At 42.8% G+C, this 21,276-nt stretch overlaps 1 protein-coding gene across 1 annotated transcript; it reads right to left on the bottom strand.

The window, feature by feature from the left end:
• mindy3 (MINDY lysine 48 deubiquitinase 3) lies at positions 1-20,886 on the bottom strand. The gene is made up of 16 exons (XM_041942682.1): positions 20,791-20,886; positions 20,014-20,348; positions 19,608-19,687; positions 19,088-19,148; positions 18,788-19,000; positions 18,600-18,651; positions 17,052-17,166; positions 16,701-16,774; positions 16,541-16,620; positions 16,253-16,323; positions 15,331-15,411; positions 6,811-6,883; positions 4,711-4,783; positions 2,798-2,885; positions 1,850-1,921; positions 1-999 (listed from the first exon to the last, which is right to left on the bottom strand). The coding sequence occupies exons 2-16, from the start codon at positions 20,105-20,107 to the stop codon at positions 850-852; spliced, it is 1,377 nt and encodes a 458-aa protein (XP_041798616.1). The 5' UTR covers positions 20,108-20,348; positions 20,791-20,886; the 3' UTR covers positions 1-849.
• Between the last annotated feature and the right edge of the window lie 390 nt (positions 20,887-21,276).

Raw genomic sequence — 21,276 nt, 5'->3', positions numbered from 1 at the left:
TTTGAACAAAAAAAGTGTTTATTCCAGAACCTTAGAGTGTGGTAATAAATACATGAGCACTTGGCCAACCATCCTAGTGTGGTGCATGAAGCACACACACGCACACACAAAGCACCTAAATCAGATTCATCTTGGTGAAAACGCAGAAGAAACCTGTTCAGATCTCCAGCTCTCTGTGACTGGGTTGGTCCCTTTACACTGTAAACGCTGTGAAGTGGGTGTGATAGTGTGTGTTTGTGAGTGTGTGTGTTCTCATATGTGAAAGGCTTTGGTAGGTTTTCCCTCAAACAGTCCTATAGCTGGATTAACAGTAGTGTTTCACAGTCGACTGGCTGCACACGTGGTTCAGAATGTGATTTGGTGACACACTCGAGTCACTCAACCAAACTAGTTTTCCTCTCTTAACAGTGTCTAGCTGTCTACTGCTTAACTGTAGCAGGGGTGCAGAGCTGTAAAAAATAAACAGTCGTTCAGTTTTTTTTTTCCTTTTTTAAATAATCACATCAACATCCTGCATGTCAATTACAAGCTATGGTGAACAGACAATAGCATGAACTGTAAAAGGTGAGTTTGCGTTTTTGTGGAATGTGTGAGTGAGAATGACAGGGTGGATCTCAGGCATGACTGTTTAGTCCATGAACGTGTTTGTCTCAATTTCTCCTGTGCGTTTGTGTTTTTTCTCATTCGCTGTCGTCGTCACATACGTGTCAGTTGTCGTAATCTGCTGACCTTACAGGGTCAGTGTGTAGACAGGAAGCCAGAGAGGGGTGTGTGTGTGTGTGTGTGTGTATGTGGAGAAGTAGTGGTCCATCCACATACACACACACGCACACACATGCTCTGTCAGTGCTAGTTCAGTGACGGGGAGCGGTCAGTGGTCCACAGCAGCTCGATGTAGGGCCATTTGGTCTGTAGGCAGCGCTTGACTGGAGTGTCGTCTGTCCGAACCATGGGGTCCTCGAAGCCCAGCACCAAAGCCGTCCCTTCAACATACTCCACCTGAGAACACACACACATGCGCACGCACAGGTCAACACACAGTCAACTTACATAAGTTTAAACACTTTGTGCCAACTTTGACAGGCTTCAACTATATTAATCTCTCCTCAGATGCTTCCTCTAAAGGGGTCACGGGTGAGATGCAAGGGACGGACGAAAAAGACATAACAGACACTCATAAGGGTGGGCATGCACACACGCAAGCGCATGCGCGCACACACACACACACAAACACACAAACACACACGCATGCACACACCAACTACAGGGGACTGCTGTCAGCATGTCTGTTATTCCCATCTTGGGCTATCGGAATGGAATTGCCATCACAGCCTTATAGGCGCCTTGCTGCCATGTGCATGTGTGTGTGTGCGTGTATGTGTAGGCACACATGTGGTGCCACTCCTGCAATTTCAGGTAGCGGGATGGAAACAAAGCCGCCTTACAGACGAGACGAAGTTGACAGATGAAGAAAGTGATATTCCTGAGTAACAGGTTTTCGTACAGCCACCAACTACATTCACTGACAATCATCCATCAAACTAAGCCTGCTTAATAGGCCTGTGTTTGACCATTTATCACAGCTAGGCTGCTGACAGTGGCCTCTGTGTTGAAATGACTTGGAGAAATAGGAGGCTAAGCCAGGGTTTTTGGATGGATGGGCAGGCTATTAGGCTCGCAATAGCTACTGTTTATTCTGGAGTGGCTTGCTGACTCCAACTGTGTGTGTGTGTGTGTGTATGTTGACAGGAAAAGAAGAGTAGTGATAGGCAGAGAGAAAGAGACAATATGAAAAGCAACCACCAACATTAGCTGCTATGAAAAACCTGAATATAAAAGAGTGTCTTACCCTCTCGTTGTGGTTGGACTGTTTCAGTCCATTGTAGTGGTAGATGGGAAACGAGTCTGGGATTCCTGAATCCTGAAACACAGGCGGGGAGCAGAGTGAAAAACATGCAATGTTGTTCGAGAGTCTCTGGGCAAGCTGTTCTCACAGAGACAGAGCTGAAGACCCACAGAGGCAGAACATTTTTGTACCGAAAAGTCAAAGTCAGCCACATCTCTGCCTGCAACCAAAGCTTAACGTTGAATCCCAAGTGTTACATTTCTGTGTGTGAGTGTTTGCGCACTGAAGCAAAGCCAAACTCCTATTACCAGAAAGCAGCCAACACACTACAAAACGTTCGAACAATGACATTGAGCCAAAACACTTCACGTGGACTTTGGCTTAAAGGTGCAGAATGCTAATAGGGTGTGTTGTCTGAGAGCGTGTCCAGCTTCTCGTGTTTATATGCCTATATATGAAACCCTAACCCTCACCTCAATCCCACGTGTGTCTGAGTGTGTGTGTCCAGTTGGCTAATGGTAGTATAATTTCTTTGCGGCTCGGGGGCCATTCCTCTGGTGAGTCCCTAAAGCCCTGATCACTTTAACACAGCTCCCCTCTATCTGTCCTTCTCCCGTCTTCCTCGCTCGCTCTCCCTCATAAAAGGCATCTTTGCTGCTTTTTTCTAAGCTTCTCTGCAAGCAACATCATATGATGGTGAACACACACGCATACATTTCACATGAGACACCACAGGAATGTTTTTGGCATAAAAACCTTTGATTCGCTAAAGCAGCACTCTACACATGCTTGGGAAACAGACATTAGTGTCACCCAGATATTATGCATGAATATTTTTGTGTTGAAAGAGAAACGGACTGTATGGCTGGTGGAAGGTATTTGTTGTACAGTGTGTGTATATTTGAAGTGGTCCACCTCTGCACACACACACACACACACACACGCACATACCTGATCAGGGAAAAACTCCAACAGAAACGGGCCAAGAAGAATTATGCCCAAACTCTCCGGATCCAGTTTAGTCTTCACCAGACTGACGCTGAGAAGGCACAGAGACAAATTGGAAAGGAAGTAAATAAAAAGTGAGCAGATCCAGAAATCCAGAGGGAGAAAACAAAGAAGAAAGAACACGCAGGTCAAAAAAGGGAGGGAGAAGAAGTCTGTGATGCTTTCTGTGTGAAAACCGATTTACGATCACCTCATCACTCAGTGTGGACTGATGATGCATGCTTTGGTGAGTGCGTGCATGTTTTCATGAATACCATGGTGCAACTAAATATAATACCTCTTTCCAGACATTCCTACGTGTTGGATCAGTGTTATCATTATTCCACCGTGATAAAAACAAAAAAAAAATTCTGCTCAGATTGCCCTTTTAAGGCAGTGGGGAGAGAAGCCAGGTTTATACTGAGACGCAGAGGGAAGGCAATGATTGTTTCTCCATATATCGATTTTTACAAGGAGAATTCACAGCCGGACAGCATACAGAGCAGACGGTGACCCCGCTGAAGTGTCACTGAGCAACACTCCTAAAAGATGTCTATCTATCAATCAGATGGGCTGCTCTATAGCCAGCCGTCTGCTCCCTTTGCAGGGAAGTGACAGATCTCTGGGATCAATAAAATACCTCATTGCTATCTACAAGTGGTTGTCTGTTGATCCAAGAAATTAGTTGTTTATGGCGGGTTTGCACTCTATCCAGCGCATGACTGTATATGACATCATCATTTAAGAACAGACTGCACATGAGGTGATGGTGTGCGCAAATGATTACATTGAGCATGACACAGTGATTAGATGTGTCCAATCCATCGTCCTTTTTCAGATTATAACGCAGTCTGATTAATATGGGAATGAGGACACATCTTTTTACTCTCGCCACAGTGAAATAACAATTTTGTTTAATTCATGTTTTGGATGGTATTATGCATCGGATATGGATGTTTAGCTCACAAACTATAAAACAGATGATTTAATAGTTGACTAAAATGGTCCAAAACAGTTTGAAAATTCAGGAATATCTTGTCAGTATTTTGATTTTTCATGGATTTATAATTTTTCTTAATCACAGATTCAAGTTTAATTACATATGAAAAATCACAATAAACAAGGATTCATGTTTCAAGATACTAAGCATGAATACTGAATCTCAAGCACTACGAAACAAATGATAAAAACGCCTGATTGACAGTGTCCACACAGTTCGTTTACCATAAAACAAACAAACAGTTTGCAGTGATTAAGTCTTCAATTTAGTACTTCTACTATAGGTACTCCTTTTGACGATCTTTTTCCCCAAGCACTAAAAATGCTGCTTTTTTTCACATGGTGGAATCCCTGCAATAAGTCTCTTGGTGTGTGGGAAGGAATGAGACTCGCCTGTTTGCTGTGTTGTGTTGTGATGTATCGCCCATCTGGGGGTCTGCAGAGCAGATCAGTGGTCCAGTTACTTGGCCAGGCCCACGGACGCAGCGTTAGGGCTTACTGTTCCTCATATGAGAACGTGCTCCTGTTTGAAGCGGCACTTTAAAGCGTTTCCTCCCTCTCTGTCTTTCTTCCTGCCGTTAATGATCTCCCTCTAAACCTCGGTTTCTGACTTTCTTTATTCGTTCTGTCTTTCTTCCTGAGCTTTTATAGTGGGCTCTCTCTGGTCTTAAGTTATAGTAGCCTCGTAGTGAAACATGAGCATGGGACTGCTGACCTGGCCTGGCTGTGACTTAAGAGTTAGAACTTTAGAAGCTCTACAGGTGCCACACACAAACACGCACACAAACTAAAATACACACGCACGCACACACACACACACACACACACACACACACACACACACACACACATAAAGCCTTGAACATGCAAGCACTTACTACTCGGGCTCAGAGACAAGGTCAAGGGCTTTCATCACGTCCTCCAGCAGAGATTCTGGGATGAAGCCATTATCTGGAGAGAGAGGGCGAGAGAGAAACATGAAGAGAGACTGATGCACTGGCTGACCCCGGACAAAACATAAAATTGAGGCTTTGGTTAAAAACTAGGGGAAGCCTTCACCTACACACATGGCACAAACAGCGTTCACATCACGGACCTTGGGGGGAAAAAAAACACACTCACCTTGTCCTTTCTCTCTGACCTACATTCCATGGCCGTGATGATTGCTTTACCTGAGAGGTGACGCTTTAAACACTAACATGTGTTTTTGCCCGAAAGAGTATTTGTGTGTGTCTGGGCTCTTGCGGTTTTGTCTCATTTAAACATCGGCATGTGAGCCTGTGTGGCCCGTTTAGATACGTACATAAACCCCTTGTGCGCCGTGAAGAAGATTAACTGACGAGCGCTCCGCCTGTCCGCTCTCAAGCATCTCAATCTAGTCTTTTCAATGCCAGATGTTATTCTCTCAGTGTGACAACTGACAGTTTGACAGCCAGGACAAACACACACACACACACACACACACACACACACACAATGACAAACACCAAATATTAAAGAACATACTAAGAGTGTGGGTGACTGAGTGTATATGTCTGGTGAGTCAGTGTAGTGCATGTGAAAGCGTCTGGCGTCCTTTTTCCACATCACACGGAGCGGTGCTGACTCTACATATGATACAGACAGATTTATGGCCCTTTTACACAGCACTCATCTGTGCTGCTGGCTATGGCATTTGAATGTGTGTTATGTATAGTACATCCTCCTGACATGTGTGCATACATGTGCATTTACGCCTGTGGATGCACCTACTGTGCTGTCTGCATGCACTTGTGTGTGGCTTTGCACAAGTGTATACAAAGGGTGTGTGTGTGTGAGAAAAGACCATATGGGCTGCAGGATGTCCTGGCAGATAATAGCAGTGGTGAATGTGAGAATGTGCAACAGGAAAGGACAGATGAAGAACAAGGAAAGAAACAAAGACAGACAGTTAAGTCTACATATTTGTTGTTGAAATTACTGGGGCAGGCGAGACCGCATCGCACTACGCACTCGCACACACGCACGCACAGATCCCTACAAATCAGCATCTTGCTCCTACAAGCCAGTGAATAATGTTCATAGCGACAGAGAACAACACACCTCATTTCACAATAAAAACACATAAATATGAATGTACGCGTTATGACTGGTGATTTAGTCAGACCCTCAGCTAAACACTCTTGCGACATGGATAAGTATGTGATGTTAACATGCTCATGTCTTGAGTGGGACTGCTCGTCTCTGCATCTCTCCCTCCACTCTCTTGTCTCCACAGCAGAGGAAAAACATTGCACAGCAGATGTTAAGGCTAAATGTTTATTTTCTACTCTTCTTGTCTCTAAGTGCTCATGAACACACACAAACATCCCGCACTATAATCTCAAGGCTACATAAACGAACGCAGCATACTTCCGAATTTGGGTTAATCTTTTAGTCTGTCTTCTCTTTAACCTTCTATCGTCATTGTGTTGTTCTTTGAGTCCTTCCCCTTGCTTTTACCCCAGTCACCTAGAGTGACAAGGAGGGAGGCTTAGGAGGATGAGAGGGAAGGAGCAGGATGGTTGACTCAGCTGTTAAAGGAGCTGATCTCACCAACGTAAACAACAACAGTGGAGATGAGGGGAGGGAGACATGCCCTTGTTCTGCCTGCAGAAGAAAATAATGGAAACAAGAAACAAAACAGAGGAGGCGAGGAGGGCGGTGGAGGTTATAAATGCATCTGCTCAACCAGGAAGTACGGGAGATAAAGACAGCAAGGCCAGGATATTGTTCACTGTTTGTGATTGTGTGACTATGGCGGTGTTGGAGTGAAAATTTGGATTAATTAAAGTATGTCTGTGTGCCAGGACTTTCATAAAGCAGGTAAACTAATGAGCAAGTAAAGTCTGACTGTCTATAAAAGCAAGGCTGCAGGGGGTGAAGAGTCCGAGTGAATCATTGGCAACATAATGATAATGTGGACAACACATACGATACATACAGTTGTTGTTTATTACCTTCAGGATCAAAGGACTGGAAGACCCTCCTTGCTTGTTCTGATGGAGACTCTGGACCGACCAGGGACATCTCCTATAGAGAGACAGGCAGTAAGGAGAAACAGATAGATGTGAAGGAAATTAAAGAAAGAGAAAAAGGAGGAGAAAGAGAAGAGAATTAAGTGTGAAGTTGTGCATGACAATATGAGGAGGTCTGACCTTAAAGTGACCGCATACAGATTAAAGCGAGAAGACTGGAAGACAGTGCACAGATAGAGCAGGGAGGAGAGGAAGAATTAGATCACATTATGGGAGAATGTGGCTTTGACTAGTGTTGAAACATTAGAACAGAGCACAAGCACAAACCACCAAGATCTACAAACAACTAACAGACGTCGATTGTCCTCGACAAGGTTTAGCTGCACTAATGTGCAACACACTAAAGTGCAGAAATGCAGTCAACATGCATTACCACCCATTGCAGCAGTGTGTAAATGTACATTGTACATGTGTATGTGTGTGTGTGTGTGTGTGCGCGTTTGCGCATGTGAGGGGCCAGTGCAATCACCGGAGCCCATTGGGTTATTAACTGATCTGCTGATAAAGTTAGACGGCTTGTTTTCACTCTAAACACACAATCAGGAAATCGAGTCTTACATATACAGCCCGTGATTTATGACAAGCTAGAGTACAGTATTTGTTTGTTGGTGAGGTTTAGAAAGAGCAGTGTTGGCAGGGAGATCAGAAATGAGGGGGTGTGTATATGCAAGTACAAGAGGATGATGCCCCTGTTGATGGCCTACATTGTACATTCTGAAACGGGAATTCTAACTTTCTGAAACAAATCTGACAAGCTTCACCTCGTCAGGTGTGCAAGGTTTGAACCTCTCTCATGTTCTCCTTTCTCCATTTTTCCCACAGCTACTTCCATGCTTTGCAAATGTGCAACACCATGAATGCTACAGAGGAGAAACTGTCTGAAAGTGTGCGCAGTCATCCTCATTTTCAAGATTAACTGTATTGAAAAAAATAAAAAAATACAAAAGACACAAAGCTCTGGGAGAGAAATCAGGGAAGCAGATTGCCACAACCAGAAAAGGGATATGAGTTTTGCCTTTAGATGTGGTTGGTCGACACGTTGAACTACCAAGTTTGGTCTAAGCATACTGAAAATTTAACACTTTAATCCAAGCGGGAATCTCTGTGGCTGAAAAAGTGCCAAAAACTGCAGTTCCTGTCACTGAGCTTCACAATAGCCACTTGAGGCTGGCTCCAGAAGCAATTAAACCCCATAGACCTCATATTAAAATGCCCAACTTTACAGCAGAAATAAACATCTTTAGAGCTTGGGACAAAAAAAGGGTTTTGGTCTCCATAGCTAATTTCCTTGTACATGACAACTGTACAGGGGGTGAATATTTAAATAACTATAACCCTCATTTAAATTAGATTCAGGCCTAAGGCTATGCATAATTATGGGCACAGCTGCTTTGAGTGATTTCATTAACCAGGCTTCATTGGGCCTGCCTCGGCTCCACCCATGCTACACCTCTTTGCCCATTTTTGGATTTGCTGGGAGTGTGGTGGAGTCAGGTACTGCCAAGATGTTGACAGCTGTAGCCAGTGTCACTGAGCTTCACAAAGGCTCTTCAGAATCCTACGGGTGATAGAGACTACGTCCAAATTGTGTACAGTCTATACCCAGAGACCTGTGACAGGTCTCACGAGACAGGAACATATTCTCATGCCCTCTCTTATTGCATATTTTTAAGCTTTATCTGAAATTTTTTAAACTTACTGTCAGATCTTGTGTAGAGCTTACAGTAAGTTAAACAGTTACACAACCATCACTTTCCGATAATCAACATTGCAAGCCAACAATGATGAGAAGAGAAAGGGTGTTGTAGTTCCTTTAAAGTGTCTAGCATAAAAAACCTTTTTAGAGAAGAAGAAAAAAAGCTCGAGATCAAATGGTTATTTTTCAAAGAGAGGATGAAATTAGATATTATAAAAAGATAGCTTTTCAGGCTTAGCTGACACACATACACACACCCTCAAAGTGTGTAGGCAAGTGTTGGAGGGTTCTCACTGTTCTTCCATATGAGAGAGGGAGGAAGTATATTTATGACAACGAAGCGCTGGACAAACACACAATGTTTTTGGAAAGCAAATGAACCCTGCTCATCTCCTTTAGCTGGCCTTTATTAAAGCCTGAGCCTCAGATCCATGCAGGCTGCTAGGGTTTCATGGTCCACTTATTACTGTATTCAGAGCTTACTCAGGGAGAGAGAGAGAGAGAGAGAGAGGGAGGGAAGGGGAGAGGGGTTCAGGGGGACAGTTCGAGAAGAGATGACTCCCAGCTGCCGGCTCTTCAGATGCAAAGAAAAACAGCCACAGACCGGCAAACACACGCTCACACACTGTTCTGTCACACAAAGTATAGCCGGGTCCTGATGTGTTAACATTACAGGCTCCATAAATCTGATGGTACATTTGTCATTAGCTAGATATGTCTGTGTTTCACTTACAGGGTCTGACAGGGTCATTCTGCTGTCCCAGGAGGGATAAAGTGCTGAGAAAAAGTTCCTTAGCTGTCAAATGCAGTCTGTTGATGAACTCACAGTATGTAGGGTTAACAGTGAAATGTGAGTATTGAAACATGAACTGTTTTGAGAAACTGCAACTGTAACTTATTGTACTTATAAACAGTATACCTGAACTAAGAAAATACGTATCTCTTCCCAAAGTGATGAAAAGCTTAATCAATCTTAAGCCTGCCACATGCAATCCTGCAGCTGTAAGTCCAGTGTGCCTCATGAACCACAGCTCGATTTACACTGTTTATCTTCCAGAGCAGGATGGACAGTCTTGGCAAATCACCTGGCGACACCACTTTACAGGATGTCAACACTTTACATGAAGACAAACGCTTGTAAGTGGTCATCAGACAAAACAAAACACACTGTTATTGCTAGTCTACACAATCTAATATGAGACTAAAGAACACATAGAAAATAATAGAAAAAACAATGACTCACATGAGCACAAGATCATGCACATACACACATAAAAATAGCAGCAATTACGTGATTGTGTGTGTGTGTGATGACAGGTCTGCCTGCTGGTCTTTGATCTGTGTTTTATTAGAGGCCTGAGGAAGATGCTGCTGAGTTGGAAAACATGTCATGGAGCTAACACACTCCACAGGGAAGGTGTGTTCAAGTGTGCGTTTTTATGCCTCAGCCTCTTTTTCTCTCAATCCCACTGTGTTACAGTGTGTGTGTGTGTGTGTGTGTGTTTGTGTTAAGAGAGAGAATCTGTGCAATAATCAGGCCTGTCCCCTGCCAAAATTTGTTTGCTTATACTGGAAAAAAGGCTGGTGTTCCATCCTCTCAATCTGCGCAAATATTCATGCTCATGCAGAGATATGGCACAATAACACACACGCACGCACACTTGCACTGATGCCAGGTCCTTTGTGTGTGTGCCTTATGAAATCAAGGAGCACATTCCAATCCTCACAGAACAACCTTAACAGAGCAACAACAAGCTGCCCTACGTAGGAACAAAGCAAGAACAATACACACACGCACACACACACACACACACACACACACACACACACACACACACACACACACACACACACACACACAGACCAGCCAAAGGACTTAAAAATACAAAGTAATACAGAACATTTGCTCCTGAGCTGACAATCTCAAATGACCAGAAAGGCTTTGGTGGAAGCAGAAGTGTTTGTGTATGTGTCTTTTCAGTGAAATCAGGACTACTGACATGGTGCAGGAGGTAAAGTACCAAGCTTGGCTGATATCCATGTAACTTCTTGAGCATTTTTGTCTTTTTGGGGAAGTCCTACTGAGCACTACCTAAACCTTAACCTCTAGCCATCTGCACTGTTAGGCTGACATCTCATCCCTTGTAGGCCTTTTGCCTCTCTGGCCCTTTCTCTTTCCCAGTTTTACCCCTTTTCACCTGCCTTTTCCTGTGCTAAGTAGGTACTCCAGTTTTGGAGTATTTCCTGCCCTCCCGCTGTTGAGTTTTTCTTCCATTCTTCCTTCCCCCTTTCATCCTTTATCTCCACATGCAGGTAGGTACTTCAGGAAAGACAGGTAGGCACAGTACTTTACTTGAGTTACTCTTTCTTTCCCTCCGGTCCATCCAAAGGGCTATTGTGTGTGCTGAGAGGCTCTGAGTGGCCATAGTGTGTCTGAAGGGATCGGTTTCGAGACAACAAAGCAGAGGTCTCGGACAGTGTCTCCTGCCTTGTTCCTAACAGGCAGCAACAACCTAACTACATGACAGGCTGAGGAGGAAACAGAGGAGGGAGTCTGTGTGCGAGGGCTTGTTATATAGAGTCTGTGTGTGTTTGTTTTGTTGACCTTAACTAGCCTGCATCCCATGTGATTACCGGTACAGAAAACAATGTATCTCTCTTATTACATAAGGAGTTGCAGTTCCTACCATATGGTTGTGTGCGTGTGTGTGTGAGACAGAGAGAGAGAGTGTTTTCAGGTGTGACAGACAGGACAAAGTAATGATTTATGGAGCTGTCTTGGATGAGAAAGACTGTGTCTCACCAGAAAAAAGAGGAGACACAGGAGGATATTATATGGCGTAATGATGGGTCCTATAACAGCCAACGACACACGGGGGAAAAGGGAAAATAATGCAACACACACACTGACAGATACAGCTTTTCATCCTACTACAATGGCCCTTGGTCTGACCTGCCATGGATTATTAATGACTGTTAATGTACACCGCTTTGTTATTTAGTGTTTGTGTGTGGCCTGCGGGCCCTGATCATACTAAGAACAGAAAGTAATCCTCTTTAACAGAAAGCAGGAAGTCTGACGCTCTGTTGTACGCTAGTCCTGTTGCTGTTTTAAAGATATTCCAGCTGTTTTTCAGTACGCTGGGGGAGCGAGCATAATTTATTAACACACCACTGACATATTGTGTTGATGTGATAATAATGTTATTATTTTGAATTTTCTGTGGATCAAATTATTATATATTATATACAAATGAAGAATTGTAATGCATACAACGGAACACAGTTTACTGTTTTGGAAAGTGTGATTATTTTATACATCATTATCTATATTTCTGTGAAAATATAATAAACTCAAAATTCTCTTACTAGCTTTGACACCTAAGCAAATTGACTAAAGAAGGCAGGGGGATGCAGGTGAAAGCTCGGGAAAAAGTTACGCAATTAACATAGAGTTTAGAATATTTGTAATTACATTATTAATTACTAATAAATTCTAAAAATGATTTTCGGCAATATAGCCCAGCCCTTTTGGCATTGCAGTAAATTTACTGTAATTATTCCAATAAAGCCTCACTGAAGGAACCTGACCTGCATTAAGTGTGTCTGCACACTTGCGCTTTAATTTCCTGCTCCCTTCCAGTCCTTGAAGGACATTTTGCATGTATGTGCAGACAGAAGCAGGAATCTTAAGGGACACAGAGCGCCACAGCGGCTGCTCTCCCTCCTAGTAAATCATTGACCCAGAACCCGACTACTGTACACGCACACACGCACACACACACACACACACACACACACACACACACACACACACACACACACACACACACACACACACACACACACACACACACACACACACACACACAAAGTCCCTGGAGAAGCAAAGACACAGCCTGTGAACCTCATCACTCAGTGAGGAGAGTAAAGAGCGATGAGAAATGTCACAGGAGGATCAGCTCCCCCCTTTCCTGAGTGACCACTGCACCAATCTTTAAAGTGCATCCTTCCTTTCTTCCTCTTTCCTTCCCGTGAGGGACCAATAATCTGAAGAGGTTGGCTGAGGTGTGCTAGGGAGTCCTTTTCCTGGGCAACCAAACTACTGCACACTGGAGTGGATAGTTACTTCAAAGACAAGTGGGGGGGAAAGGGAAGGAAGACAGAATCCTTTTTTAAACATATTGCATGCTACGTCTCATCTATCATCCCATCCCTCTTCTCCCTCACTTGCTGTCTGTCCTTCTTCCTTTCTGTCCTTCCTCTGGCGTCTTAGAAACTCTTGTCCAAAAACAGATCCCATTACATGCCATTATATACACTCAGCCTCTTTCTCACATGCACACACACATTAATACAACAGAGGACAGAGAAAGAGTGTGGGGGGTGTTGTGGGTAGGGATCAGAGATGGTGAAATGGCCTTTGTGAAGGCAGATTAGATAAAAACACTAATGCTATTAAGCTGATGGTCTGAAAGCCACAGTCACACACTGACAGTGACTCGGGGGAATACACACCCGTCCCCAATGGCAGACAGAAGGAGCCGCTGACACATCAGAGGCAGGGATCAGGTTTTCTGCTTTTGTGAGGATGGCTCTATATTGGAGCTAAAAGCTACATAACCAGGTAGCGTGTATTTTTGTATCACGAAGCCTGGGAAATCTCAGTGTGCTTCGAATCAGCTCTAAACCTAGACTCCCATTCAAGGAGGGTCAAACTCAGTGAGGTCCAGCAGAGCGCCTCGCATCGTATCCCTTCAGACTGGGCTCAAAGCTGTAGAGCCGGCATAGTGTAGCGTCAGCCATGTACGTCAGTGCATGTGCATGCATGCATGTGTGTGTGTGTGCGTCTGTTCAAGAGTTCCAAGTCTCCAGTGGGACAAATGGATCCAGATGGGAACTCTGGAATCACATTCCCTACAGGAAGCCATTCACCTGAAGCCACACACACACATACACACACCCACCCACACACGCACACACTAATGCTAATCAGGATTAGGTTCCCTGTGCTCTGGAATGTGTGTGCAAGAGAGGGACTGTGTATGTATATGTGTGTGTATGTGTGTGTGTGTGTGCATGTGAATATGTCACCAGTGCCGGGGGAGTTGTAGCAATTGGTAAATCATCAGCGTATGCATGACGACTTTGAGTCATCACTGAGCCAACATATGATCCACTCGCCTAGCAGGCTTGAGCTTAATGCATGTAACTGAGCTTTTAATCAATGGTATGTTAAGGGTGTGGCGTTATGATGGAGATGATTGCCTGGGATTGTTTTGCCTCTCTGGTGCCATTTTCAGAACAGCAGGGAGAATCGATTTGCTACAACCAAAACTGCCAGCTTTAGTACATGCTACAGCAATGTATTATGTTACATGTTACTGATAGAGATGATAAACATGCTTGTTTGAGTGCCAACTGGGTCAGTGTGTACCCACGCATGTGCACACATCCACACCAGCACTGCAGTCTGATGATTCATACTTCTATCTACGAGCCAAAGTTTTGCTCAAAGTCACAACAGCAGGGTTGACCCCAATTATGGTGTGTAGACTATACTTGCATGTATGTGCATGCACACATGCACAGTGTATATCTGAGTTGGGCCTCTACAAGCAGGATATCTTAACCCTTTTTTCTGGAACCCAGGAACCCTTTTTCCTGGAACCCAGGAACCCTTTTAGGAAGTCTAGCAATTTTACCTGTATTTTGAACACACAAACCCGGTTCCAGTTTTGTTTCCTGGACCATAATTACTTCAACCAAAATCTGTCTACTTGAATGTGCTACTCTCTGATAGTGCAGGGTTTATTCTGCAGCACAGAATGCAGTCATTCACTACACTCTAGCCCTGGTTATTACTATAATATAGGTGGGTGTGGGATTTATGTTAAGTGACTCTGACATGTAAACAACAACCAAATTCCGTACAACGAACAAAGCAGACACTGGGCAAGTGACAGAACTTATGTTTGCCAAATGTTGTCAATGTGGTTAAGCACTAAAGCAGAGAAATGACCCAGAAAAACATGAAGGAGACTAGATGCTCACTCCTTTCGAGACAGGTGTCTTGGCTTTTGATCATTTTGCAACTTTCCTTTTATCTCTTATCTTAAAATTTTCAGAGTTCTTAACATTTCTTGAGATGCAGTGGAAACAACTCCAAAAAAAAAAAAAAAAAAAAAGAAAAAACATGTTCTTACAAACAAGTGCCAGGACAGAAAATTATGTGTGATCGACATTGTTGAAATTAACCTGACAGTGAAGGTAGACAGAAGACTCATTGGAGACTAAATTCAGCAGTTTACATCATGGTCATATATTATGAACCACAGATTGTTTAGTTGGTCACAGATGGTTGTGAAACTAAAATTGTGTGTATTTGTGTGTGTGAGAGTGAGATAGAGAGAGCATGAACATGACTGTGTGTGTGTGTGCCTGCACTTGTTAAGTTGCTCTTTGGACAGTGAGCTTTTTCCCCCTTAATGCTGGATAGGTGGAAAGCCAAGAAAGAGCACTGGCCATATATGACTATCTCCAGCTCTGAGCTTTCCCTCCCCTCTCCTTCGCCCTCTCTTTTTTCCACATGTTGATATCTGACCTGCACAATATTCAATCTTTTAAGCACATTCCATATTTTGATTTTTCTAACCTGCTGAGGAGACTGGCTTATGTTACATGCTGTGTGTCTGTGTGAGTGAAATATGTGTTTGGTTGCTTATGGATGGGTGCACTGAACTTGCCTTAGTGAAAAAGACAGATAGGTGCGTTTCACTGCCAAGGATCCAAATAGGGAACTTTGGAGACTTGAGGAATGCCCCGACCTGAAATACACACACGCACGCACGCACACACACAAAAGGAATGTGTAACAGATGACTATTTTCAGTCATTTTCAACTGTGAAGTACATTAATATTTGAACAAGAATTACTTCTCAAATTATGTGAACAGTGTGTTGCTTCTCTGGATAGTCTACAAACAGTACTATATAATGAAAATGATAAAATGACTTCCATACAAGAACAATAAACAGTAAACTGCGTATATCAGCAGACCTCTCCTTGTTCGATATGAGTTGGTCTCTTCACTCACTCTTACCAGTCTTTTAGTTACTTTGGCAACCATCTATTTGTTATTACCCTATTATGGCTGCTTACTTTGCCAACATAAGCAAGCCCAAAAAAGCTGGGGTGAGACATGAACTCTGTAAATAGGCAATGATAAATAAATACCCAAGATTCCTGTTTTCCAAGAAGACTAAAATGCGTCACGTCATACGTATTTATAAAGCTCTTTTGTGATCTATTTTTAGTGAAAGTGTGTTTCAGGACATGTTTGCCAGAAAATAAAAGTGTAGGGAGACGGAGTGGGGAGTTTACAGTTAGTCTGTTGGGACTGTTCCTTCCAAACACATATTTTCACACGGGAGCTCTCACTGTGGTTTGTGCTCACACATTGGATATGTCCCACATCTCACAGTCACAAGCATTTGTGCGTTTATTTGTATTCCTAGCACTCTCTCATCTTACTGTATACAGTGGCTGTCCATCTCAATTCACAGTGAGTCTCCATGAAAAAATAAAACGTCACACATCCTCTGCATATTTGCCATGACCAAGCTTTAGACTAGCTGTTTGTTGTGGGAACCTGTAAGTGTCTGTACCTTGCAGTAGCGTAGTGATTCCATAAGTGTGAGGAAGCCAACTGATGCCTGTTTATGAATACCATGCAGTTCTACAAGACAGGGAGAAAAAAGAGCAGCAAAATGAGAATTTGTTAAATTATGTCAAACTGGCATTCATTTGTGCATTGCTGTGGGATATAAGAATTATTGCCCTCTGGTGGATATGGTTTAACTCTGGGGCCACAAAACTGGGTTCAGTGAGTGTAGTCTGTGTGCATGTGTCTGTTGTGTCAATATTGTGTATTTGTGTGTGTATGTAAGTCTCACTCATGCCAGAGCACTCCCTGTCTCCATCCCAGACGTTAGAGACAGCGTGGCCAGTTACCAGGAGGTTCACCAGGCTCTGACTGAAAAGATAAGAAAGGAGATGTCAAGAGTTTCAGAGACAACGTGAGATATGCTATACCCTTTATCACATTTGCTTTACCTGCCATGGCCATGCACAGGGTCTATGAGAGGCTCCATTGTGTCCTGGATCTCATTTCTTATGTTCTCTATGCCCTGCACAGAGAAGAACAAAAGAGACAATTCTGCATTTAATTTAGTTTATTTTAATATTGATCCAGTGACTTCAAACGACAAACCACAATGACTAAATGCCCATTAGTGGAAAGGAAAATTATTTCAGGTTTAAACAAAAAAATGTATGTAATCATCACTTCATTCAAATTACTTAATAATAAACAATAAAAGAGGATAAATAGAGCAGGGACAAATCACCAACATCATCATTTCCAATTAGTATCTAATGTCTTTATCTACTTATTTCTTTCTTTACCTTAGTGAGAATAACAGAGTACAGGAAAAGCAAGACTCCACAGCTCCCCCTCCAGGTGTGGTAGAGAGACAGCACCTCCTCTCTCAGACCAGAAACTGACATTACGGTCCGCTTACTGCAAGAAGGGAACAAAAATCAAGTTGATTTATGAAACACTGAAAGGACCAAAGATTTTTTGGGGGTTTTAGAACTGCTGACATTGATGTATTAAGTGTATCTGTCATGCCAGGTTGGTAAAAATAACTTTCCCAGTTAGGCAGAAATCAATTAACTGCACCAGAGGACAAACACAAATCTGAGCTTGTCTATGTGGAGCCACAACCTTCTTTTTCTGCACCTTGCAAAGCTTGCTAGTGGATTTGTCTTAGTTTAGCATGCAATTCTTCAGTGTGAGTCAGCACTGCTTTTTGCTGACTGTGGTCTTAGCAGCCACTATGCTGTGCGATGAAATTTCATTATTCATCTGGCAAGCCTTGCATTCATTTAGTTTGTGCATGTGTGACAGACAGTATGTGTGTAAGAAAGGTAGTGAGAGGTAGTTTTTTTTTTTTATTAGGCAATCAGTGAAAGTGCTGAGTCGTCGACTTGTGAGCAGAGTGAAAAATCTAATTCAATGTAAAAGTCAATTCTTGTAGACTAGATGAATCAAATGCCACTCCTCCACTGATACTAGCACTACATTTACACCTGGTATTAAAATGGGATCTCTATCCGGGTTCGTTATCTGGATAATAAACGAGCAGATCTTGCCTTTGTACCTGGTATTTTTAATGCATTCTCGATATCCTCATCGAGATCGGATCTGTCCTCCCTCTTTTAAATTCACCAAATGTAAAATACTAGGTTATTCATTTCTTTGTATGAAAAATATTGTGTCACTTTGTCCCTGCAGCACTGGCGGGTAAGATACTCTCTGACTAGATAAATTATATGCCATGTTAGCAGCAGATCAGATGCACAAATGAGTGCAACTAACACAGTCGCACACACACTTATTTCCTGCTGTATATAATTCTTTTACCACCTGTATTGATTTCATTTTTCACACAGTTATGTTGAATAGTGCATCTTTTGGCACTTTCATGGCACAGAAGATGATAATCGGTACTTAGAGGCATGTATTTGTATGAGTGCTGTGTTATGTACAGATGCCAGCACACTGTACAGACTACGTTTACACCTACCTAAGTCCAAACACAATGTGAGCCACACTACCTCCAGATGTGGTAAGGCAGATCCAATCACATTCTGATCCTGATACACTGACACCTTGCATTAACATGTGTTTTACCTTATCCGGATTACATGTACAGATACAGATTATACTCTAAAAACAGGTTTAAATGAGGTCTATCTTCTGAGAAATATGCACTTCTCTATCCCACTGCTGCACATTGGCTGTTGTAAAGCAAATATTTGTGAGGTCTCAATCTCTCCAGGAACTTGCAATATTATTAATGTCAAGATTATGCATTGAGACGACAGGAGGCAGTCATGAGTATGGGATGCAAGGAGTTAGGTGCAATGAGAATATTAAGTGTCACTTACTGGAGAACACTGTGAAATCGCTCAAAGCCAAGATCCTCAGCAGCCAAAGCAGCTAGGCACAAGAAAACACACAAACACTGTAGTATCAGAGCACGACACTGGGACACAACAAGTAAGCATTCATATGTTTGTGCACCATTATTCTGAATGTGCATCTCAAGTGGGAATGTGACAGACGTAGGACTCACTGGGTTGCTGTTCCTGTGGCGTCTGGCTGCTCTCTGGCTCTGGCATGTCCTGTGTTGGTGACTGTGACTGTGTCTGTGAGTTTGTATTTGTGCTAGTATGCGGGCTCTGTCCCTTGGCCCAGATCACCAGGCAGAACCCCGTGGAGGGGCTGGAACTGGCAGACTCCAAGATTTCACTCAGAGTGGAACACAACGCTGTTTTCTGTTCCTCCTCTAACAGACACAAGCAAAAAACATTTCTGACTTACAAAGACATATAACTATATAAAACAATCATTTGCATTTTTGTGTACAATCTACCTGACATCTGTCTCCAGCTAGAACTTTCTCTGCTGAAGAGAATGTTCTTTAAGAGGAAAGCCTGCAAAGAAACACAAATTCAGTGTTAAAATTTGCAAGAAAATATTCCATGGTGAAACATGCTACACTTGCTGCATATTGTTTGTCCACAGTCTGCCTTCACAGACTTTGATTTTTATTTTATCTTATTTTTTTTTAATATATGATTAACCATTTATTTCCAAATAAACATTACCAACAATCCGTATACCTGTAAGACTTACAGACTGATGCACATTCCAAGGCATGTGTAAAACTGCCTTAATGTAAAATCCCCAAGTGAACTTTTAAAAGGTGAACATTCTGAAAAAGTGCAACGTTGCAGACTAAATTGTCCTATTCTTCGCAATTCAATTTTTAAGCACTTCCACCCATGTAGGAGGTCTGTCGGGGCTCAGTACTTAGGGAATATACTAGACATTAAGACTGGGCCATTATAGAATTACAAGGAGGCTGAACTAGAGGTTGAACTAGACCATACCTGAACAGGTGCAATGACAGCACATGGGCCTCCTTCGAACTGCTCCAGAGCTGTGTGCTCATTCTCACTAAAAACAAACCCTGTGATGAGGATAAATAAAAGCTTGTGTCAACAGAGCAACCTTTAAAACATTCACAGTAATAACAATTAAGGCATTCTTTACGCACTTTTACCCTACACACATTAGAAAACAACAGGTGCATACACGGTCATATCGAAGACTAGAGAGTGAATTCCGGCAGATTATGTGCAGTATTCATAGCACTACATGCACAACAGCAGGGTATTTAACTGCCTATCTGACGGTCTGTTAAAGAGGAGGACCAAGCAAAGGCAATTATCTGTCTTTCCTGTTCTGCAAAACCACTTTTATTCATATCATCATACTGAGACACAGCATCGTTACCTTGGGTCCATCTTCGGAATATGGAGGCAGACACTCCTCCACTGGAGGGTCTCCCCCAAACCAAATCCACCACGTCTTTATTTAACTCCGACATGCCAACTTTTTTCTGATGGTGAATCTACAGGCACCCCTTCTTCAGTCGAACAGCCACGAGAGGACAGGACGCTCTGTCGAGGCCAACTTGCCTGCTCTTTTCGAGGTTGATAGTCCACTTCTCTCGGCAGGTCGAGCCTGTGGCATTGGCCACAAGCTACCCGAGTGGCACGATACAGTCTGACTCTCGTGTCTGGCAGCAAACTGGCGGGTAGGACTGACATCAACTTAGCCACAACAGCCTGCAACGTAATGGGGTAGGAAACGTATGCTAAAGTTACTTTATATAAGAGAGCATGTTTCTTAGCACAGATAACTTAACTACATGTCTAAATCGACAAGAGCTATGTGCAATGCTATATACTCGCTGGTTTTGTGTGAGCAAGCTAACCGTTAACGTCAAATAGTTACAACGGATTATGAGTAATACAAGTACTGACAGCAGGACAACGGTTAGCTATTGTTGTGGCGGTGTTGTTACCTTGTTACACTGTTGTCAATTAACTGGAAATAGTAGGTCTCAAGAGCTAAATTGGCTTGGTCAGCAGTTAGCATTAGCTTTACTACTAGCAGCTAATCTTTCATTGCTTTGTCATTCAATTACTTCTCAAACTACAGCGATGTCTATAGTTGTATGGAACCACGCTGATTGTCATTAGCTAAATAACATTAAAGCTTAATTACCTTAATAGACAGTCGAGTAATTTGATTTCGTATTGATCAAATATTTTGGTAGCAATTTCACTATCACCAGCGTCTCTGTCATTCGTTTATTTACAAGAGAATTGTAAAAAGAAAAAAACTGCCGTACATTTGACGTGACTGCCCATTGGTTGACACCCAGAAAGCTCCAGGTACGTCAAGGGGTACAGCTTTAACGCGCTAAGTCAATGGTCTATAGGCATGTCAATCAATACGAGCACCCGCCCACAAACAGAACCGTTTAATTCATTTAAAGCCCGCCTTAAGGAGTCAGCGCCCTGGAGAAAAAATGTAATTTGTGAACGTTTAAGGTTACTTCATTGTTGAAGCATATGTTTGAAACGTAATGGATAACACTATAGGGGTTCAAGTTTCTATGTTTCAGTGTGAAAAGAGGTTATTTCACGACCGTTAATGTTATGTCCACTATCTCTTTCCGTAGCAGCCACCCAGTCACTGCTTTGCGCA

Source organism: Chelmon rostratus, chromosome 8 (assembly GCF_017976325.1).
Source record: "Chelmon rostratus isolate fCheRos1 chromosome 8, fCheRos1.pri, whole genome shotgun sequence".
Taxonomy (NCBI): domain Eukaryota; kingdom Metazoa; phylum Chordata; class Actinopteri; order Chaetodontiformes; family Chaetodontidae; genus Chelmon; species Chelmon rostratus.
The sequence above is the reverse complement of the archived record's forward strand: the minus strand, read 5'-3'. Positions and strand labels throughout refer to the sequence as shown.